The sequence below is a fragment of the Tenrec ecaudatus genome, chromosome 8 (assembly GCF_050624435.1).
Source record: "Tenrec ecaudatus isolate mTenEca1 chromosome 8, mTenEca1.hap1, whole genome shotgun sequence".
Lineage (NCBI taxonomy): Eukaryota > Metazoa > Chordata > Mammalia > Afrosoricida > Tenrecidae > Tenrec > Tenrec ecaudatus.
The window spans coordinates 117,406,190-117,430,809 of NC_134537.1; the positions used below are offsets into that span (position 1 = coordinate 117,406,190).

General features: G+C 41.9%; 1 protein-coding gene across 1 annotated transcript in view; it reads left to right on the forward strand.

Moving 5' to 3' along the window:
* The window catches only part of ZDHHC2 (zDHHC palmitoyltransferase 2), an 83,754-nt gene that overhangs the window by 54,300 nt on the left and 4,834 nt on the right, over positions 1-24,620 (forward strand). The window contains exons 7-10 of the mRNA XM_075556763.1: positions 6,117-6,237; positions 7,909-8,041; positions 13,190-13,316; positions 13,636-13,728. Of these exons, the coding sequence (XP_075412878.1) occupies positions 6,117-6,237; positions 7,909-8,041; positions 13,190-13,316; positions 13,636-13,728 (474 nt within the window). The remainder of the gene's footprint in view (positions 1-6,116; positions 6,238-7,908; positions 8,042-13,189; positions 13,317-13,635; positions 13,729-24,620) is intronic.

Here is a 24,620-nt window from a genome sequence, read left to right on the forward strand (position 1 = left end):
ATTGTCACCTAACTCTAACTTCACTGATGCACCCTGATGCCCCTGACTGAGGGTAGGGCTATCCACACCCTGTCAGTGACCATGGGAAGTGGAGGGAGGGGCTATCCACACCCTGTCAGTGACCATGGGAAGTGGAGGGCGGGGCTATCCACACCCTGTCAGTGACCATGGGAAGTAGAGGGAGGGGCTATCCACACCTTGTCAGTGACCATGGGAAGTGGAGGGAGGGGCTATCCACATCCTGTCAGTGACCATGGGAAGTGGAGGGCGGGGCTATCCACATCCTGTCAGTGACCATGGGAAGTGGAGGGTGGGGCTATCAACATCCTGTCAGTGACCATGGGAAGTGGAGGGCGGGGCTATCCACATCCTGTCAGTGACCATGGGAAGTGGAGGGTGGGGCTATCCACATCCTGTCAGTGACCATGGGAAGTGAAGGGTAGGGCTATCCACACCCTGTCAGTGACCATGGGAAGTGTATGGAGGCTTATGAGGGGTGGGGGGGGGGGCTCTGCCAACGGACTGGGGCTTCCGCTGTCCTCCACGTGATTGTTGTCGGTGTTGTTAGGTGCCACCAAGCTGGTTCTGATCCCTAACGACCCTGTGCCCAAAAGAACGAAACCCTGCACGCTCCTGTGCCACCCTCGCCATCGTCCCTGTGCCTGAGCCCAGTGATGGAACCGCGGGTTAGTCCATCTCATTGCTGCTCCTCCTCTTTCTCACCGCCCCTCCACGTTACCAAACATGATGTCCTTCTCCAGGGACTGGGTTCTCCGGACAACATGTCCAAAGTCTGTGAGACCAATCCTGCTACCCTTGCCTCTGAGGAGCACTCTGCCCTTACTTCTGCCAACACAGGTCGCTTGGTCGTTTTAGCAAGCCATGGCACTTTCAATAGTCTTCTCCAGCACCACAATTGAAGTGCTTCCATTCTTCTGCCGTCTTCCTCACTCAGTGGCCAACTTTCCCTTGTTTATGACAGAATGGAGAACACCCTGACTTGGGTTAGGTGCACCTTAGTCCTCAGAGTAACTGCCTTACTCTTCCATACGCTAAAGAGGTCTTGTGCAGCAGATTCACGCAGCGCAATGTCTTTTGAGGTCTTAACCGCTGCTTCCGTGAGCACAGATGGTGGATTCTAGTAAGACAAAAATCCTTGAAACTTCAACCTTTTCTCCATTTTTTATGATATTACCTAATGATCCAGTTGTGAGGCTTTGGGTCTTCTTGACATTAAGTTGTAGTCCATCCTAGAGGCTATAATCCTTGATCTTCATCAGCAAGTGCTTCGATTCCTCCTCACTGTCAACAAGCAAGGTGTGTCGTCTACACACTGCAGGTTGCTTAGAAGCCTTCCTCCAATTCCTATAACACGCTCTTTTTTTCATACAATCCAGCTTCTCTTTCACTTGATCAGCACATAGATTGAACAAGTATGGTGAGAGGATACAACCCTGATTCTAAACCATACAGTAGTCCCTGGTTCTATTCACACAGCTGCCTCTTGGTCCATGTACGAGTTCTGAGGGAGCACAGTGAAGTGTTCTGGAATTCTCATTCTTCTCAAGGTTCTCCACAGTTTATTGTGGTTCACACAGTCGAATGCAGTTGCACAGTCAATGAAAGCCAAGTGTGCATCTTTCTGGTGTTCTCTGCTCTGAGTCACGATCCATCTGACATCAGCAGTGATATCCCTTGTTCCACATATTCTTCTGAATCTGGCCTGAGCTTCTGGCAGTTCCCTGTCGATCGTTGTTGGATGATCTTCAGCCACATTTTACTTGTATGTGATATCAATGATACTGTTCTACGATTTGAGCATTCTGTTGGATAATTTTTCTTTGGAATCAGTACAAATATAGCTCTCTTCCAGTCAGTTGGCCAGGTAGCTGTCATCCAAATTTCCTGGCATAGAAAAGAAAGTGCTTCCAGTGCTTCTTCAGCCTTCTGAAATACTTCAATTGATATTCCTTCAATTTCTGGAGACAGTTTTCTGCAAACCTAATGCTCAGAATCTAAGCTCTAATACAATTTCCTCCTTTGATCTTGTATTTTATTGTTTTCAATCCTGAGGTTACACAGGCTGGTGTGCTTCTTCCGTGTGGGCTTAGCTAACCCCTCACTTAGATGGCTGCTTGTTTTAAAACAAGCTTGTAAGACCCCCGAGGCTCTTCTTTCTGATAGCAGAATACCATCTGATTTCTTCACAACACTTTGCTACAGCATCCATATCTTCAGTGTAAATATCAGCAGCACCACACCCTAAGAATTGATTGTTTCTAGGTTAAGTCTTATGGTTAAGAGTGAGCTAAAAATCTGTTCATATAGCTAAGATTTATATATATATATATATATATATATAGATATATATATATCCACTTTAGTGGCAATATTATCAGCTTTGTGAAAGATAATATAAATAACCTTTATAAATATTTGGTATAGTAACCTTTATAAGTATTTGGTATATGCCAATGGCATAGGATTTAAAATATTATTGCAGTAAGGAGAATATTCATATATGGGAAAAATTTTTAAGCGTAAAATATATGGGGTGTTCAATTACACGTGTTGAAAAATTTAAGTGACTGAATCTTGTTTAAGACAACAATGAGGGTTAGACACAGGTCACAGAGTTCAATAACACTGCTTCACTACAGCAGAACTCTATCTCCAGAATAAAGACAGGTCTTAAAAGGCTAAGAAAATAAAATTTTAAAGAAAGAAAATGTGGAACTGGCACATATAAAGGAGTCTTAAGTTGCTAAAGTGCTTATAGGTTTTAATAAATTGAATCACCTATCTGCCTATAAATGTTTTTATAAAATGGAATATTGCCTTGAGCGACCTAGCTAATGCTTTCAGGAGAATAACATAAACATGAGTTTTCCATGTTTGCTCAGACAGATTTTTTTGATATGAATATCCATGAGCACAGGGATTCTAAAATACTTCCCAGGATTGTTCACAAATATATGTAAGCATTGTACACCATAGTTCAATTGGAGTTTCTAATGAAGAACTCCATTATCTAAAGCTTTCTTAGTATTTTTTAAAGTGACAGTAGAGGAGAATAGCAGAGACAGAAATACAGAGATAATGTGTATTGAAGCAAGCTTCACTCCATAGTCATTCATGTTTTGTAATATGCATCCATGGGTGTAATCTGAAATTAGGTCACTCGGTGCAGGTTTGCTTTGAAGTCGTAATTAACCAATAGCAGCCCTGCTGGCACAATGGTTCAGATCTTCTTCCATTTTCCCACAGCCTTTCTAAACTCCCTCTTATATTCCGGAGATTTCCCATTTAAATGCACAAAGACCTTCCTTGTTCTGTTTTACAGCTATTGCATGAATGTCGCAGTCACTTAATAAAGGGCCTTTAAGAAGTTCCCAGACTGTGAAACAGTCTTTTTACACAGGCCTAGTGTACAGTTTTGAAATTCCCTGTCAAAGCTGGGCATTGGAGAAATTAGATAAGCAGTGTCTAGCCTCTGACCTCCCGCATAACTGACGGTGGTCAGTCAGGGGACCCCAAGGGTGCTTTAGGTAACAGAGAGAATCTGTAGTGTTTGCTTCAATGGGTGTTTTATCATTGAAGCATTTTTATTTTGAGTATAACATTTTCCTTTAATAATAAACTCTTTTAATACTGCACTTTGACACCCTTACCAAAAATAAGCACAAATAAAGTAAATCCTTTTGGATTCAGTTTATTGAGCATCTTTATGTGTTGAACTCGCAGTAGCACTAAGGACAGAGTGAGATGGCCATGTAGAGTTTCCAAGGCCGTAGACCTTTCTGGAAGCAGATTGCCACATCTTTCTCCCAAGCAGCAATTGCTGGGTTCAAATCCGCCGATCTCTCGATTATCCACAGACTCGAGAGCAATGCTGCAGCAGTGAGCCACCCACTGCCATCAAGTCAAGTCTGCATCCTGGTGACCTTGTGCAGGATGTCCACGGCTATCCCTCTTTCAGGGCACAGCCTCATCTTTCTCCCTTGGAGTGCATGACTGGTTTGAACTGCTGACCTTGCGAGTAATCCGATGCTTAATAGCAATGATGGGCACAGACATTACTAGTTGCATTTTTAAGAGAAGGAAAGTAGAGCTCATAAAATTTAGAGCCACATAGCAAGGCTTTTGGACCTCAGAGGCCACTTTCTTTCCACTATTCCAATCTTATTTTGGAGTTTTAAACTGAGAAAGCAGCTGCCCTGAAACAGCCAACAACCATTTCCACTGAATGGAAACAGCTTAAGGAGGCGTATTTGCCTGGAGCATGTTTTGTTTATCTGTATGAAGTCTTTCCTCTTCTGGGTGGACGGGGCTCACACTCAGAACAAGTTCTCTTTCTATTCAAATGGAGTCTCAAAGCAGTTGCCCATTACAGTGTCCAACTAAAATCTGGTTTAAAAAGAGTAAGGTATTATTCAAAACAAACAATATTACCGTGTTTCTTCTAGTATGCAATGCATATCAAATGCAAGGTTTCCTGGGTCTGATTTGGCAGATTAAATCCTGTTCTTAAGTAGAAGTTAAAGTAGGCTAAACTAGAAGCTATCAAATCTATACTCAAAATAATTTTACTTTCTTTAAAAATGCTACTGATCATTTGATACAAAACCCAAAAGAAGAAACCCCATCTTTCTTATCCCTTACAGTTTTCCCTACTCCACAAAAGAGTCATTGTCTGACTGCATTCACGTGTGCAAAGTCTGACAGCACCCCTGCCCTGCTTGCCCAGTCTCTCCTCTTGAAACTGACAAAGGAGGCAGGGAAATAAGTATCTTCAGTCCTTTTGAGACAGAATGCCACTACGCTAGGCTTCTCGACAACCCTGTCCACCATTCTCTCTCGCCTTTATCCCGCTGTAAGCGCCATCCGTGCCCATTGCACCCATCAGTTTGTTAGCCCACTGCAACCTCGGGACCTGCAGCTGCAGCTGTTTCATGCAAAACGCATTCATAATTTTTCACTTCTTTAGGAATTTATTTGCCAAATAGAAGGCCTTTATGCCCCCAAATGTTCCCTTTTCCTGATATTTCTTTAAAGTCGAAACTGTCAAGATCTTTCATGGGAACAGTTTCTTTTTAAAAAGCTAGAGAGAAAAACTGTTTCGGTTTATTAGCATGGCCAGTAAAGAGTGACCTGACCCTGTGAACATTAAAGAGGGGACAAACACATTCGAAGGGCCCCAGTGTAGGCGTGTGTTTCAGGCAGCAGATGCTCGTCCTGTCAGTGACAGCGAGCTGGTCCACGCACTGAAGACTCGGCCCCTTCCCACGGAGGGGTGCCACACATCATCAGTGATTTCCTTATTTGCCTAAGGGGAGGAGGGAAAAAGCAAATTTTCACTGCATGTAGGAAGATGAAAAGAGTTGGTTTGTGTATGTTTACTAATAGGATAGTTTGAATTCTTGTGTGCTCCCTGCTGTCCCCTGCAATATGATTTCAGAGTAAGAACTGAGGATTTCTGAAGCTCCGTAGTTGGGATCATCGACGGCAGAGCTGACTCTCATGGCTGCTCTCACCAGGCTCGTTTCACAGTGAAAGGAAAGGCAGCCGAGCGGACCACTGCCTGCAGGGCTCCCAATTCCCTAGCTGGGATGCTGCCCGGGGCACCCTGTGCGGAGCCTTTTTATCCACTCCCCATTCAGTAGGCTCGGGCAACCGGGTCTGCTGACTGTATCAAAGGTCGTGTGTGAAGATGTTTCATCTGATTTGGGGAAACGTGAGAGAATTTAAACTATAAGGGGAAGCCAAACCCTATGATCACGCAAAAGAAGAACTTCATAAATTCCTCCCATCAGTCTGAGTTGGTTTCTCCGGGTTGTGCATTTAGGCCTGCGTTCACTAGTCTATCATATTGGAGCATGAGAGAGTTTACATTTCCATGATGGATGAAAGCAATGCTAAATATTCGTTTTTAAAACCTACACACAGAAATTCCCTTCGTGAAATGGATTTTTTTAAATGTTTGTAGGTGTAAAGAAATTCTATACACCGTACTGCAAGAAGTGAAAACACACTTAAAATGTTGTCAGCTGAACACTATGTTCAGGCTGAGCGTAGGTATTCCTTAAAATGTAATGTTCTTTTTTCTTTGTTGACAGGGTGAACAATTGTGTTGGATTTTCAAATTACAAATTTTTCCTCCTTTTCTTGGCATATTCTCTGCTATACTGCCTTTTTATTGCTGCTACGGATTTACAGTATTTTATCAAATTTTGGACAGTAAGTCATTCCCTTGGCTTTTTTAGTAAACAAAAATATATCATGTACATGTTTCAGAAGTGTATTATGCCAGACATTGATTACACAGTACAGAGCTAATTTTAAAAGTACAAGGTGTTATTCATTCTTTAAAAATAGGGTGTTTCCTTTATAAAAATGACATTACAGTTTTTCCTCTAATTCGATATTACTAGGAAAGGCTCTAGGCACCTCAATGGCTCTCTGCGCTTATAGATGTTAAATTTGAGCAAGACCAAATTAAAATTTAATGTTTAAATGGCCAAAACTACTCACCGTGAGCACCAAAAGATGGTAAAAAAAAACTGCCCAAACCCTCCCTGAACTTCCTTATTGTTTACATGTTAGATTATACTTTTTTATGGTCGGGTTTTCTGAATTGCCAGATGATTTAAGTGACTTTTAAGTCCAATGGCAAAGATTGATTTGCTGTGTGCCAGTTACATCGTTAAGCACATGTGAACGGCCCTGCTTCCAACCTTCAGGGTTACTTCCAGGTCCAGCTTAAAGAATGCTCCCAATGCGTATCTGAGGGAGCACAACCTATGATCCTCATTTCGGTGGAAGATTTAATTCCAAAACACAACTGTATTTGGAACGTAGTGTCCAGAGTTTTCACTGTGGAAAGGTTGCTGTCAAAAGCCTCGAAGAGGCCTTTGTTACTTGTGTCAATCTAACAGCACTGCAGGTTGTTGAAGCACCTGTCACAGGGGCTCACCTCTGCCGTTGGCCAAGTGCTCCTAGCCCAAAGCCCTCTAGCCAAGAGTGAGTCTGCGTCCCCTTGGACACTCAGACAGGACAGGGTAAACTGGTCTTGCTTTGAGATATCCATGAACTGGGTAAGGTTGGCTTTAGACAGGTGGTACCCACAAGGGTCGACTTTTTTGGTAACACTGATAATTGTGATCGTTTGAAGCGTGATTGTGGATGTCTTGCTGCTGTGCTCTTGTAGCTGATGCTGTTGTGTGTGGTGATGTAAAAACATCAATGAGCACAGCGGTTCAATTGTGCCGCTTAATCCTTATTCAACAAGGGTACTTAAAATGTGTGAATCTGTAGCATATTAGCAAAACGTATCCCAGCAAGGAATTAAAAAACTAGGTTGTTGACACCTCAAAAATCACCCCGTATTTTATCATTCATTACTGCTATAATTAACATACATCCTATCGTTCCCACCATAATTTTCTGTGTGTATTTTGATTATTCAAAACATAATAGTGTTCCAGAATTTAAAATATATTTTTAATGTCTTCCATATATACGTATATTGCAATAAACATTTATTTTAATCTGATGACATGTAGATATGTATGAATAAATATACAAGGAGGCTTGAAAAAGTTCAAAATGGAATTAAAAGATAATAAGAATTTTTTCACGAACTTTGTGACATCTCCCTCATATAGCCACATAGACAAATATATATCATCAGATAAAGTAAATATATAAAAATCAGATTAAAATAAATATATATTATATACAAACATGTGTGTATATATATAATTTTAACATAAAGTCATGAATCAGTCTCCATATCTAAATGTAAGGGCAAAAATCTAAGCCAAAAACATTACTAATGAATTTACCAAAGTAGGCAGAATACAGCTGATCCCTTTGACAAAATGTTTCATTTCTTTCTTTTCTCTGTAGAATGGTCTACCTGATACTCAAGCCAAGTTCCATATTATGTTTTTATTCTTTGCTGCAGCCATGTTTTCTGTCAGCTTGTCTTCTCTGTTTGGCTATCATTGTTGGCTAGTCAGCAAAAACAAATCTACATTAGGTGAGTATCTGTTTTTATAGTTCCCTGAACTTTAAATGCATCATATATAAACATTCACCAAAAGCTGCTATGTGATTAAGTGCCAGCCTGTGTGTAAGTGGTAAATTTCGTGCTTATTCCTCACATTTTTCGGTGAGTTGTGACGTGGTGGTACACAAACTCATTCGCTCCATATGTGTACTGACTCTCCATTATGTATAAAAGATTGTGTATTGGCAGTGGTTAGCAGAGGCAAAACAGTCTAGTGGAAAACATAGAAAATTAATTACCAAAGATATTAGTAGCCCAAAGTAATTATGACATACAAAGTACTTTGAAGGAAGCACAGAGAATGCTGGAGTTTGGAACAAAGGGAGGTGGTAGGAATCTATTTAGATCCAGTAGTCAGAGAAGCGTTCCCAATGCACGCATTTAATCTGTGAGCTGGGGCATGAGAACATTCTCTGCCATTGAGTTGATTCTGATTCTTATTCCTACAGACCCTACCGGTCAGAGCAGGACAGCACATAGGTTTTCCAAGGCTGTGACCTTCTCAGGAGCAGACTGCCACAGGAGTGGCTGATGGGTGTGAATGGCCAACCCTTCTGTTACAGGCCAAATACTTAACCACTGCGCTCCAGTGCTCCTTTGTAGGATGAAAAGAAACCATTAATGGAAAGATCCAGAAAATCAATAGAGCAATAGACAAAGAAAGAATATGTCCCAAAGCTCTACAAGTATCAAATGAAGCCCAAAACAATGTTTAAGAGAAAATTTTAAACTGCAAATGTTTATGATATAAAGAAGAGAGATCTAAAATAAATAAGTAGTAAGTAGTAAATAAATATAGTAAATTAAAATCTAGTACATGATATACAAGTCACTAGAAAAAGACTAGTAAATGAAGCCCCAACCAACCAAGGAAAGGCACAATAAAAATTAAAGCAGAAATAAGTGGAGAACAAGAAAAATAAAGCAATTAAACCAATATATATTTGTTTCTTTGGGGGGAAAATGGCACACTTTTAGCTAGAATAACTACAACTAAAAAAAAATTCAAATCACTAAAATCAGAAGTAAAAGTGGGGGCATTCTGATAGAGCTTGCAGAAATAGACAGGAATTAAACAAAGCGATAAACAATTGTACACCAACAAACAAATGAATTCCTAGAAACTTACAAATGACAATCAACACCCATGGAAGCAGCAGCCGGAAATCAAATAATGTATTGCATTGGGCACTGTGCTTCAGAAGACCTCTTTAAAGAGCTGAAGAGCAAGGATGTGCCTTTGAAGATGAAGGTGCGTGGGAACCAAGCCGTGGCAGTTTTCAGTCACCTCATTTGCAAAAGTGGACAATGAGAAAGAAGACCTGACGCACTTGAATTACAGTGTTGGTGAAGGCCACTGAAAGTAGCGCGCACTGCCAGAGAACCAACTGATCTGACCTGGAAGAAGGACAACCAGAATGCTCTTTAGAAGCAAGGTTGGAAAGGCGTGCGCTCTTGTAATTTAGAGACCAGCCCCCAGAAAAAGACGTTATGCTCAGTAAAACAAAGAACAAAAAATGAGCCGAATCGACACAATGGCTGCAACAACGGGTTCAAAAATCGTGAGGATGGTGCAGGACGAGGCAGTGTTTTGTTCTGTTGTGCATTGCGTGTCAGAACCGATATGACAGCTAACCATTTAAAGGGGCTCATTCGGCCATCAAAAACGTCCTCCATTTCTTTTTGCCAGAGGGCTTTGGAAGTGAGTGGAAAGAGCATTTAATATAGTCCTGTCTGGCACCGTGGGAGACAACAGACAGCTCAATTTTAATCACCTAAGTTGACTTTAAAACAAACAAAAACCTACCTCCATAAAGAAAAGCCTCAGAAGCAGTTGGCTTCACCTGGAAATTTGACCAAAATTTTAAAGAATGAACATCACCCCCTTTCAAACTCTTCCAAAACATAACTGGAGAGGATATTTACTAACCCATTTCATGAGACCAGCATGATCCCGATACCAAAGCCAGCCCAAAGATCACAAGAAAGAAAATTAGGCCAATATCCTATATGAATATATATTCAAATATCCTCAGCAAAATACTATCAAGCCAAATGAAGCATAAAGTAAAAATACTGCACACTTACCAAATGGGGTTTATCCTGGGAATTCAGTGGTGGGTTATCTTTTAAAAATCAATTGGTCTAAGGAATCTTGTTAGTGAAATGAAGGGAACAAGTAGACACCCATGAATATCTCAGATGATGAAGAGCCAGGCCATCTCACAGAATCCTCGGCCCTTTCATGATACAAACATCTAAGCTGGGAATAGAAGGGAGCTTATGAAAAACCCAAAGCTAACATTCTACTCAGTGATGGAAGTCTGAAGCTCTCCCACTAAGATCAGGAAGAAGATAAGGATGCATGCTTCTACACTTCTATTCCATACAAGTCTGGAAGAATAAGCCAGATAAATTTGACATGAGTAAAAGAAGAAGCTCCTGCATTAGAAAGGAGTTGAGTTATCCCTATTCGCCTATTATCCCTATTTACATGATACGGTTTTAAGAAAACCATAGCTACACACAAACTACTGACTGAACTCAGCAGAGCTGCAGAACACAGGGGCTATATTAGATACCTGCTGCAGTTCAATCTAGTAGGCTTGAACAATCTGGGAAAAAAATTAAGAAAATCTGTTTCTAGAAGCAGAAATTTAACCAGGATTAATTTGACAAGAGTGAGAGACTTGTACATTGGAAATGACAAATATTGCTGAATGACTGTAAACAACACATGTTGCTTCTGTTAAGTTGGTGTCGGGTCCTATTCGTAGCAACCCTGTGTACAAACAAACAAACAACAACACTGCCCAGTCCTCCAGTATCCTCACAGTAGTTTCTATGAGTCCATTGTTGCAGCCACTGTGTCACTCTGTCTCTGAGGGTCTTTCTCATTTTCACTGCTTCTACTTCTCCAGGGACTGGTCCCTCCTGATGAGATAGCCAAAGTACCGTATATACTCGAGTATAAGCTGACCCGAATATCAGCCGAGGCACCTAATTTTACCACAAAAATTGCATTTGAAATGTGCTGAAAAACTCGGCTTATACACGAGTGTAGACGGTGAGATGCGTCTTGAATTCCGAGAAGCATTTGGGCTATGCTTTTTCCAAGACAGACTTACTCATTCCTCTGGAAGTCATTTGTATATTTGAAATTCCTTTCCAAGTCTATAATTCAAAGGCATCGATTCTTCAGTCTTCCCTATTCATTGTCCAGTTTTCACATGCATATGAAACAATTAAAAGTATCAGGGATTGGATCAGGTATACTCTAATCTTAAAAATGACATCTTTGCTCTATAATATTTTAAAGATTTTTTTCCAGTGGATCTGCCCAATATCATACATTATTTGATTTCCTGACTGCTGCTTTTATGAGTACTGGTTGTAGATCCAAGTAAAATTCATATCTTGACAACTGCAATCTTGTTTCCATTTACCATGATGTTACTTACTGGTCCAGTTGTGAAGATTTTTGTTTTTTTAATCTTGACTGTAATCCATAGTCTTTGATCGCCATCAGTAAGTGCCTTACGTCCTCTTCATTTTCTACAAGGAAGATTGCGGCACCTACATGCCATAGGTTGTTAATGAGTCTTCCTCTAATCCTTATGCTGTATTTTCCTGCATTGTTAGGCTTCTTGGATTCCTTACTCAGCAAACAGATTGAATATGTGTGGTAAAAATATACAACTTTGATGCACACCTTTTCTGGTTTTCAACCACCCAGTATCCCCATATTCTCTTTCCACATGAGCACAATTAAGTGTACTAGAATCGCCAATTTTCACAATGTTATCCATAATTTGTTGTGATTCACACAATTTAATACCCTTGCACAAATAAAACACAGGAAACATCTTCCTGGTCTTCTCTCTGATTTCAGCCAACAATCACCTGCCATCAGCAGTGATATCGCTCATTCCACGTTCTCTTCTGAATCCAGCCTGAATTTCTGGCCATTCCCTGTTGATGTATATCTGCAATAATTTGCTGACAATCATTCGAACGATCATCAGCAAAATTTTACTTGCATGTGATATCATTGATATTGTTTGATGGTTTTCCCACATCCTGCACATCACCATGCTTTGCAAGGAGGTTGAATCTGGAGCTTTTCCAGTCAGTTGACCATGTGGCTCTCATCTAAATGTCTTGGTTTAGGAAAGGGAACACCGTCAGTGCTCCATGTGTTTGTTGATGCATTTCAGACATTATTCCATCAATTCGTGGAGCTCTGTTTTTACCATTGCCTTCAGTGTCGTTTGGACTTCTTCCTTCGTTACCATCAGTTCTTGATTATCTGCTACCTCCTGAGATGGTTGAACATCGACCAATTATTTTTTGGCACTGTGACTCAGTGTTTTCCTTTCATCTTTTTTTGATGTTTCCCATGTCAGTCCACTTTTTACCCGTAGACTCCTTCAATAGGGTTGCTCAAGCTTTGAATTTTTCCCTCCGTTCCTTCAACTTGAGAAATGTTGAGCATTTGCTTCCCTTGCTGTCTCATGTCACATCTCTGCAGATTGCATTATGATGCTTTCTGTTCTTGAGCTGCCCTTTGAAAGATCCTGTTGAGCTTGTTCACTTCAGCCTTTCTTCATCTTACTTCAGCAATTGCACATCTAAGAGCAAGTAATAAAATGATTTTTTTTTAAAGAAAAAACTGCCACATATCTGAGAGGTCAAGGGCCGAAAAGAGCCATGCCTATGGATGTAACTGAGAGGAAGCTGTCCTGATCAAAGATCTATATCCTGAGCATTCCTGATAATTGATTATGACCTGTTGCTTCCCGAATAAACCTCATAACCATGACAAAAAAAGGTTTGAACTGTGTTTCCCTTGTCTGTATTTTCTAATTTTCTACAATGTACATGTGCTGTCATTTTAATAAAAAGATTACTTCAAAATTAAAATAGAAACAATCTTTTTATGATGATTTTTGAATAGTATAAATAACATTGTAAAACTGCAGATAGGCACATAAGTATTTCTAGGAAGCTAGCCATTGGTTTTCAGAGCATTGCTCATTTAATTAAATTGTCTCTAAATATTGTAGGTAACAAGTAGGTAGGTTCTTTAATCATATGTCTTCTCTACCACTTTTCTAGAGGCATTCAGAAGCCCAGTATTTCGTCATGGAACAGATAAGAACGGATTCAGCTTGGGTTTTAGTAAAAACATGCGTCAAGTTTTTGGTGATGAGAAGAAGTATTGGTTGCTACCCACTTTTTCAAGGTACATCAGGAACAAACTCTCTAGGAGGTAGACTGAAGAAAATAATCCACAAGAGATCATTTTGTGATCTCTTATTCCGTTGGTCTATAATTGGATAATTGAGAAAAGCAACTACTCTTTTTTTAAATGCACTAATCGTGATGCATATTTACATCAATGTGAAAAAGCCAGTCAACTCATCATCTCTTTAAATATGAACATTGTATTGAACCTCATGTCTGACTGTGATATCAACATGTTCTCAGACATCAGCATTTAAAAATATGTCATTCTATTGTCTCTTTTAGGCTTCAATTACAAGTTGTTGTTTTTATTGTAGCCTCGGCGATGGCTGCTCTTTTCCAACTTGCCTTGTTAACCAGGATCCTGAACAACCATCTACTCCTGCAGGACTGAACCCAACAGCTAAGAAGTAATCCTATGCAGTTTTTTTTTCAATTTTAATTTTTAAATCATGTATTTTGTCCTTGTGTCCTTTGGTTATACATTCCTTTGTAAAATAATTTAAAGACTGTAAGATAAATTGCCGTAATGGTTTTCCTGTGAGAGTGAAGGAGGGAGAGGTGACTTTACAAATGCAAACCCACTGCCCTGTGGTCGATTCCAACTCGGAGCCGGAGCGGCCCTAGAGGACTGAGCCACGCTGCTCCTAGAGTTCCCGAGACTATACGTCTTCACGGGGCAGATGGGTTCATCCTTCTCCTGGGGAGTGCTCGGTGACATTGAGCTCTAGGCCATGTGATTAGCAATGCAGGAGTGGACCTCCTGCACACCACCAGTATGCCTTGAATATCTGAGGGAGGCCAGTATATATAAGAAGTTCATACCTATATAAAATTCTGTTGATTCGTCTGGGTGGTGGATGAAAAGGGTTTTATTCTGTATACAGCTAGCTAATTTAATAATGTCTTGATGTTGGAAACATATTAATTAAAAGAAAAATAAATGGAAGTCAAAATGAGCCCCCAGTACTCTGATGTCAGGAGAGAAACTTTCCCTCTGCCCCTCGGTGTCCTTCCACTGCCTAGGACCTCAGAGTGCATCCCTTGGTCAGGCCTTTCGAGAGCACACAGAACGGCAGACACGTGACTGAAAATTCCATTCCAAAGCTGGGCCGCAGCCTTGCCAGGACCAATCGCTGTGGAGTTGGTGCCGAGTAATGATGACCTGATGTGCATCCGAGTAGCACCATTCTTCATACGATTTTGAATGACTGGTTTTCTAGAAATAGATTCCTAGGCCTTTCTTCTGAGGTGCCTCTGAGACTTGAACATTAACCTTGCAGTTAACATCCAAGCATGTTAACTGTTTGCCCCACCCAGGCAGCCTACCATATCCTCGTTGTTGCTAGTATTAGGTGCTGTTGAGTTGATTCTAACTCAGCAACCCTATGTACATCCGAAAAAATCATTGCCGGGGCTTCTACCACCCTCACACGCATTGTTGTGTTTGAGCCACTGAGTCACTGGGTAAGTCCACCCCTGTGAGGGTTGCCCTCTTATGTTGACTCTCTACCACATCTGATGCCCTTCTCTCGGGACTAATCCCTCCTGATAACATGCTTAAAGCCCTGGAGATGAAGTCTTCCTATCCTCGCTTCTAAGGGGCATCTGGCTTTATTTCTTCCACGACGCAGTGGGAGGATTTGGGTTCTACATGTACAGATTCTGCATAAGCCAAATTAAGTGTTCTGGAATTCCCATTCTTTGCAACGTTATCTATAATTTGTTGTAATCCACGTAGTCAAATACCTCTACACAGTCAATAAAACGTAAGGAAACATCTTTCTGGTGGTCACTGTTTCAGCCAACGTCTAACATCATGATGCCCCTCATTTCACATCCTTTTCTGAGTCTAGCTTGAATGTCTGGCACTTTCCTGTTGCTATACCTCTGTGGCGATGTTTGCAGTATTGTCAGTCAAATGTTACCTGTGTGTGATCTCCAGGATATTTTTTGCTAATTTCTACACTGTGGGAATGGTCACATGTGTGGATCTCTTCCGTTGTCGTTGGTGAGGTACCTCTGTTCCAACCTTCTTGGCAGAGATGATGCGTGCTTCCAGCACTGCGTGCTTGTTGAAACACTTTCATGGATGTTCTGCCACTTCCTGGAGCCTTGTTTTTCCTCAGTGCCTTCCATGGAGCTTACAATTCTTCCTTGAATGCCATCAGTTCTTGGTCATGTTACCTCCTCATATGGTTGAACACTGGTCAGTTGTTTTTGGTATAGTGACTCTGTATTCCTTCAATCTTCATTGGATATTCACTGCATCATTCAATCTTTTGCATATAGAAGCCTTCAATATTGCATTAGAGACTTGAATTTTTTCTTCAGTTCTTTCACCTTGAGAGAGCTAGATTGTGTTGTACCCTGTTGCTTTTCTAACTCTAGGCCTTTGCACATTTCATGGTGGCACATTTTGTCTTCCTTGCTGCTACCCTTTGAGACAGTCTCTTCTCGTCTTTTGCTTTGTCATTTCTCCCAGATGCTTTAGCTGCCCCTCGTTGAAGAGCCAGTTTCTTGGTCTCGCTTTCCTTCTCATTCCTTTGCTGGTTTTAACGACCTTTTGCTTTTCTTCATATATGACTTTAATGTCATCCCACAATTTATTTGGTCATCAAATAAGTTTTTATTGTGCAATTATTATTATTCACCATTGTGAATATGTGTTCACTTTTTTCAGTTGGTCTATAAATTCAAGCAGAATATACTCAAGGTCATAGTTTGGCTCTCATAAGCTTCATTTTTTTTCTTCAGCTTCCTTCAACTTGAAATTGCCTATGAGCAAATGATGGTCTGTTCTAAGTCAATGTTTGGCCTTGTGCTAAATGATGATATGGAGTTGTTCTGTGGTCTTTTTACACAGATGAGTCTCTTTGATTTGTACGTATACTATCTGGTCAGGCCCACATCATTTGTTGCTTAAAGAAGTTATTTGGTCTTGCAAAATTTTATCCTGTCATTTCAAACATCTTTTCTGCCACGAAGACTGTATTTTCCAACTGCTTATCCTTTTTCCCCCACAAGTTTCCAATTCCAATCACCAGTCATTGACGATACATCTTGATGGCATGCTTGCTCCAGTTCACCTGCAGAAGGTGGTGAATCCGCTCCTTTGTTTACTTTGGGCATCAGTGACTGCTGTGTCCATTTGAATAGTCCTATTAGCTGCTCTCTCTCTCCTTCAACTACACAAGGATGGTTCCTTCTCAGTGGCAGCATTGCACTTCAGGGGACATGTCTTTGACAGTGAATGTGATGCCGTTCATATTCCGTCTTCAGTGCGGTCTTGTCTTCTCTAGCCGTCCTTTGCAATCTTCTCTTCAAATATTTTATGTCATTTCTTCCAGCTGCCTCAGCTGCCTGGAGCATGTGATTGTCGGGTCCAAAATGTCCTAGATCAGTTTATTTTAGCTCATGAATGTCTAGGATATTTATCTTTATGCATTCCACTTTATTTTTTAAAACTTCCAATATTTCTAGATTCATACTTGATACATCATCCCTCATTCTGACTTTTAATGAATGCTTGCAGCTGTTTCTTTTCATTTTGAATTGTTCCACGTCTGCAAATGAAGGCCTCATAAGCTTAAAGGTCAACTCTGCTTTGAGAAGTCAGCTCCTTCCCAGTTGCAGTTTGAGTGGCTTCCACCCTGCTGGGCTCTATTCATAAGGTTTTCACTGGCCTTTTTAAAAAAATCATTTTATTGGGGGCTCATACAACTCCTATCACAATCCATACATACATCAATACATCCAATGTAAAGCACATTTGTACATTCATTGCCCTGATCATTCTCAAAACATTTGCTGTCCGCTTAAGCCCCTGCATCAGCTCCTCATTTTCTCCTCTCGCCCCCCACTCCCCCTCTCTCATGAGCCCTTGATAGTTTATAAATTATTATTTTGTCATATCTTACACTGTCCAATGTCTCCCTTCACCTACTTTTCTGTTGTCCATCCCAGGGAGGAGGTTATATGTAGATCCTTGTAATCAGTTCCCCCTTTCCAACCCACCCTCCCGATATCGTCACTCTCACCACTACTCCTGAAGGATCATCCATCCTGGATTCCCTGTGTTTCCAGTTCCTATCTGTACCAGTGTACATCCTCGGGTCTAGCCAGATTTGTAAGGTAGAATTGGGATCATGATGGTGGGGGAGGAACAAGCATTTAGGAACTTGAGGAAAGTTGTATGTTTCATCATTGCTACACTGCACACTGACTGGCTCGTTTCCTTCCCGAGACCCTTCTGTAAGGGGATACCCAGTTGCCTACCGATAGGTTTGGGTCCACACTCCCCCTCATTCACAATGATATGGTTTTTTGTTCGTTGATAACCTGATACCTGATCCCTTCAACACCTCATGATCACATAGGCTGGTGTGCTTCTTCCATGTGGGCTTTGTTGCTTCTGAGCTAGATGGCTGCTTGTTTACCTCAAGCCCTTAAGATCCCATATGCTATATCTTGTGATAGCCGGGCACCATCAGCTATCTTCACCACATTTGTCTTCAGTGATCGTGTCAGGAAGGTGAGCATCGTGGAATGCACTGACCCATTTTTTTAAGTAGTGTATCGTCAGGCTCTTCTTGTAAGTCTGTCTTAGTCTGGACACTCCACTGAACCCCGTCTACCTTGGCTGATCCTGCTGGTATTATAAAACAATGATGGCATAGCTCGCAGGATCAGAACAACATGCAATCCACCACAGTGTGACAAAATGACAGGTAGGTAGGCGGTGGCTGTTCTTACCACCAAATTCTTAGTGCTTTGGGGGATGACATTTAAACATTATCTGAGTCATTTCTGTGCCAAGGTGAAAAGCGGTCTTGGAGACTTTTAGGAGGACTTTGCTCAGCTTTAAGTTTGTTTTTGATCTGTTCTATTGAGAGACATCTGGGACATTTCTCGACATTCTGACTGACTGGTCCTTAGTGCCTTCAGTGTTATGGTGAGAAGATGAGCCATCTGAAGCAGAAGAGATGGGAATCTGAGCTCTGAGCCAAGAATCTGATAAGCCTTGAAGCTCAGAAGAAAAGAGTCTCCAGGTGCCCCATGTAGCCCAGGTGCTGGTGAACTAGAAGACCCCCCCCCAACCCAAATTCTTCAGCCGAGACACATCGGAGTTCATCTGTGCAAGCCCTGAACAGTGAGATCTGAATGAGGTCCTCGATCTCTTCAAGTCCAAGATCTCATTGGATAAAGTCAACTTTCATACGCCGGAATACCTGACAATCTTTGCCCACTGCAGGCTAGGGAGAACTATATCTTCACAGTTGAGCATCAGATTTGTGCGCGTGCTTTATGTGAGTTCTCCAGTAGCCAAGGAAACAAACCCCAATTTTCTTTTTCTGGTCTGTGCTACAGATTTAAAAAAAATAAAATCCAAGTTTTAAAGATGTATCGATAGAAGGAGAAAACCCTGACTTTTGATTCTGACTTTAGTACTAACTAGCAAAAGGCAAAATTACTCAAACTTGTAAAATGCTATATATATATATATATATATATGCATTTTTAATGAATTGAAGCACTAACATTTACATCTTTAAGACAGATTTATTTCAGTATGGCCATACATCCAACTTTTAGTGCATGTCAGTAACAGAAGCCCAGTCACAATACCACCTTTCGTTGTACATGTAGCAAAGCCCTTCCCATGCAACAGCAGTGTCCATGGAATTTACATTTCTTTCTTCATGTCGTACAACCACCCTCACTAACTCTGTCCACATCTTTCATTACCCGTAACAGAAACTGTGGCCTCCCAAAGGGTGGTCTCCACACCCTCCCCAAGCCCCTCCCTTTGTAACCACTCATCAACCACTAGTAAACCTTTCTCTGTGTTATTTCCTATTTATGGGATAAGAAGATCTTTGTCCTTTGTGTCTGGCTATTTCATTCAGCATAATGTTCTCAAGAGTGTGGTATGTGCAGGCACTCCATGTCTCTTTATGACAGAGTAAGAACCCTTGTTTACTTATGCCCATTTCATTTACCCCTTCATCTGCTGATACCCATTTGGGCTCTCTCCACTCTTTAGCTTTATGAACAGCAGTACAGTGGATGTTAATGTATAAAAAACTCTTTGTATTCTTGCTCTCAGTTCTTTGGAGTATATCCCTAGGAGAGGAACTGCTGGGTCTTATGTTAATTTGTTGTCTGGCCTTTTTCAGCATAATATAATTTTTAGTTTATATATGGAAATCTTGCGGTCAAAAATACTATGAACACAGCACCTATGTCAGCAACCCTCCCCCAAACCCTCAAAGCCATTGCCGTCGAATAGATGGTGACTCCTGGAGACTCTGTAGGAGACAGGGTCGAACTGCCCCTGTGCATTTCAGAGACTGTAACTCTTTACCTGGGTAGAAAGCCCCTTCCTCTCCAGCAGAGCAGCTCGTGGTTTCAAACTGATGATCTTGTGGATTGTAGCCAAACTGATAGCCTCTCATCCACCGGGGCTCTCGGCACCCCTCCCACCCAGTGTAAATGTCTTATTTATCATAGTACTTTTCCTCATAGAACCCGATAGGACCCCAGACGCCTTCTCAAGACATGTTTTTGACAGTGAGTTGACCATTTTAAGTTGTCAAAAAAGTCGAATCTATTTGTCAGCCCAGCTGTAGAATGAGTTTGGTCAGACCAGACTCTCCAATAAACGAAAAGGGCATTCTGAAGCATTTCACAGTGACATGGTCTGTCAAGTTTGACTTGAAAATTATTCTGAGCTAAGTAAACATTAATGGGTTTTTTGGTATGCCTCTGTGTAGTAAATCTAATTCTAATAAATTATTTAGAATATGTTTAAACTTTATAAAAAATTTTACTAGTTTTTAATCATGTTTTGTCCTTGTCCAGCAGTTTTTGGAGTTCAAAAATACTTAGGTTTAAAAGACAGCATCTCTCCTTCCACTAAGTGTATTGGGGAGTTGGAGAGAAACCCTCGTTCTGGCCTTCTCTCCCAGCTGCAGGAGTCAAGGAACCCTACACAGGCCTCTTATTCTGGTACATGCTGGAGTTGGGCTGTGACAGCTAAGGTTCCCTCCCCTCTTCTATGAAACGATCTAAGGACCCAGCATGGGAAGCGAGCAGAGAAACACTGCTCCACGGGCTTTTCAACGCGGTGACGCTTTGCAAGCACATCAGCAGCCCTTTGTAGAGTCCAAGCTGCCTCTCGGTGGGTTCAAATCACCCATTGTTTTTTTAATCAGTAGCTGAGCATTTAACCATCTATACCACCCAAAGCTTTGTTTTCCTGAATTCCAAACCACCAAACCACCAAACCAAACCACTTCCCATGGTCTATCCTTGTTCCTAGCGACCGAGGAATGTTCCGTCCGATTGTGCTCCACCATAAGGACCCTTACCACTGCTGGAGTGCTCGCGGCGGCAGATGCCTCCACGGAGCGGTTGACATTATGCCAGGTCACCTCATGGGGGAAGCCTCAGCTGCCAAACCACCAAGGATCCTGTGCCCACTAAGTTGAGACAAATCCTGTCACCTCACCCATCGCCACCCTGCCCCCTCCTACACTGATTCTCCTGCATCCTTCCTAGAGTAGTAATTGATGACTCCTGTTCTCCCAGGGCTCACACCTGACATTTTACAATCATCCTAGTGGTTTCTCTGTTATTTGTGCTCACACCATTAGCAAATACTGTCATACGTCCCCATGAAATGTACCTATGATCTGGAAACTCTCTCTCCCCCCCCACCCCCATCCATGGTTGCATTCCCAATCTAAAACATCGCCATTTCCCACATGGATTATTTCAACAGCTGCCTAACTCATCCTCCTAGGTCTGTGTTTGTCCCACTCTTCTTTTCTACTGTAAGAAAGTCCGTTTAAAACAGATCAGACTGTCATTCTTCCGCTTGCTCCCACTGTGAACCATTCGTTTCCCTTTGCCCTCTGAATACAAACCAATGAATATTCTTACCTGGCTTTATAAGGCTCCGTCTGACCCCTGGCCCCTCAGGCTTCATGACTTCACTCCCTTATCACTTTACTTCCCGGTCCCAGTGCTCAGGCAGACACATCCTCCTCCTCAGCGGCACCAAGCATTCTCCTTAGATAGTGCCTTAGTACTGCCCTCTCTTCCTGATGTGAATTGTGATACCAGCAGAGAATATTGAGAATACCATGCACTTCCCGAAGAACCAACAAATCTGTCTTGGAAGCAGCACAGTTAGAATGTTCCTTAGAAGCTAGGATTGTCTCACGTACTCTAGACACGTCATGAGGAGAGCCCAGTTCATGGGAAAGGACATCATGCTTGGTGATGTAGAAGGATATTGAAAAAGAAGACCACCCTCCAAGAGATGGATGGACACAGTGGCTGCAGGCCTGGGCTCAGACATCACTATTGTGACGGTGGCACAGGACCACGCAGGGTTTTGTCCGGTTGTGCACAAGACAGACTGACAGCACCAAACGGCACCACCTCAACACCATCCCTCTTCTTCCTCCGCATACTGATGGCTGATGTTTCCCAGGCAGGTGCAGCTCCACCCCAGCGGGCGTCTCTGAAAGCTCTTTGTGAAACAGGAACTGGTGCTTCACTTTCCCTTTACACTGTTTGCTTTTCTGCTTATTGTCATAATTCTTATTGCCAACTGACACGTTTCCTTTGCCGAAGGACTTTGTTGACGAATGAAATAGGCACTCCGTAAAGATGTTGAGTGAATGCATCCTGACCATTGTTAGAGCCATAGGAATGAGGAATCTGCTAGGGCAGCCTCATTCCGATGCTGCACCTGTAATAGCGTCCTTGTCCAGACCTTCCAGGAGTAGAAACCTATGCCGAGACAGGCTAAAGGGCTTTGTTTGTTTGCTTTGTTTTCACTAATAAATTTTTAATAAGAGGATGTTAAAATGCCACGACGTAGAAATGTTCTCGAATTTAGATGTAAGGTATAACTAAGGACTAAGAGCATGCCTTTGAAAACTAAGGCTGCTATAAGAATGGTTGCTTGATGGGTGAGAGCTGTATTAAAATGTATTAAACTATGTTGAATTAATGTTATCTAATACTGCCCACTCCCTATGCTGTTGTTATGTGCAACCACATCAGTTCCAACCCTTAGCAACCCCACGCCTCACAGAATGAACCACTGCTGGGTCCATGCAGTCCTCACGATCGTTCTGAGTTTGAGCCCTTTCTCAGGTACCTTGTTGGAATGGCGTCTGACCTTGTCCTTGACAAGGAGGAAGGAGAATCAAATTTAACATCTATCCAAAGCCAAGGCCTATGAGGGGGAGGTCAGGAATGCCGCTACCCTCCAGCTTTGTTGACCATTTCTGGTCCCAGTCTATCCTCCCCTGGCACACTCTGCTTCTCTGCTGGTTTCTTAATGAATTGCATTGGTTACATAGAACTTACAGACTTTAGTCACATTTATGTGATTGATTAAGGAAGTTTCAAATCAGTACCAGAAATGCTTCAGACACAGTTTCACTAACAATCATGCCTTTCTCTGCTCCTTGGACCCTCATTTATGACGTCCTTTCTTCTGTACTCTGCTCAAGTATCCTTACAAAGCTTTCTGTGGGGCAGTCACCTAGTTCCCCCAATTAAGTGCCTGGAGACAAACTTTCTGTTGAAGGTATTCTACTTTATCCCCTCTGCGACCAGGAAGCCCTTGCTTCTGCTTCTGTGCTTCCTCTGCTACTTCTCTGGTTTCACAGCTGTCTCCTGGCTCAAGGAGGTTCGTTGTGCAGGTATCTTGGGACCTAAAAGACACACTTCACTCCTCGATATTTTTTCTTAAAGGTAGTGAGATCCCCCTTTCTTGCTTCTGCGTTGGCTCCCTGTATACCCAGTGGAATGACAAATTCTTCCTCCATTTTCTCTTACTCATCAGGAAAAGAGGAAATAGATCCAATCTTCGCAGTTTCACTCGGTGCTCGGTATGAGTTACACAGCCAGTAATTGCTGCACCACAGCCCTATGATCATCTTGCAGCAAAAGGCGCTTGCATTCTATACATTGGGAAACACTCACCAGTACTATCAGTGTTAACTGTCTGTTCGTGTCGTTTGCGCACTTCTTAATTGGGTCATTTATTATTCTCTTATTGGGAGGTTTGTAAAGGTCTATAGATTTTAGTAATTACTGTTGTCTGTTGTGTTATTGCTAAAAAAAGTTGTCTCTTGTTTTACTATTTTGATGAAGCCTTTGGGTGTGAATGTGTTTAATTTTTAGTAGATTCTAGTCATTTTTGCCTTCAACTGTATACACTTCCTTTATTATATTGGTAATCTGGGTATATTCAGCAATAGGGACCATAAATTTGTCCCGATTTTCTCACTGGTGATGCTTATAGCTCTGGGCTTTATATTTAAGGCCATTAATCCACTTTGAGTTCATTTTTTGTGCCTGGGGAGAAATATGGGTCCTACTTCATTCTTTTGCCATAAGGAGATCCAATTTTTCCCACACCATTTGTTGAAGAAGCTGTCCCTATCCCATTGGATAGTTTTCGGTCCTTTGTCAAAGATCAGTTGTCTGTAGGGGAATGCATTTACATCTGCGTTTTCTGTTCTGTTCCATTGGTCCCTGTGTCTAACGTTGTACCTGCACCAGGCTGTTTTGACTAGTGTGGCTATGTAGTGGGTGTTGAGGTCAGGTAATTTGAGGCCTCCTGTCTGGCTCATCTTTTTCAGAAGTTCATTCCTTTGTTAGGCAGGGTTCTCTAGAGAAACAAAATCAGGACACTTATGATTTTACACACACACAGGTTTATTCAACAAGGAGGAATATAACAGCTAATTAGTCCACCCAGCAGTACGGAGGGTTCAGTTCAACTCACTTTCATGGAACAGTGAATATACTGAAAATCCTTCAACTCATGTGCGCTGCTAGGTAAGAAGGTCAAGGAAGTAGACAGCAAAATCTTCCCTCAGGCAAGGCAGGCAGAGTCTGACTGCAGACAGCAGATAGCAGGGTGGGTCAGCAACAGTCAGTAGCTTGGGTGCTTAGCAAAGCAGGCCCTGATGGGATCAGGAACTCAAGCACGACAACAGGATCCACCAGCCTCAAGCTCAAGTAATGTATGCACCAGCAGTGTGGCAAGGCAGGTCTTGAAGGAACCTCAAGCTCTAGCTACAAGCTTCATGGATTGGCTTGGCCCACAGGAAGTGTCGCAAACAGGTTGAGGCAAAGGCAGAGAACTAGCTAAAGCAGCATCACACTAGTCCTGTCACCCGGGAGCAAGAGTGAGATGGGATGCCGGCTGTCTTTATTTATTTCAGTCATCCTCCAATCAAACTGTAACCTGATTAAACTCCGCCCA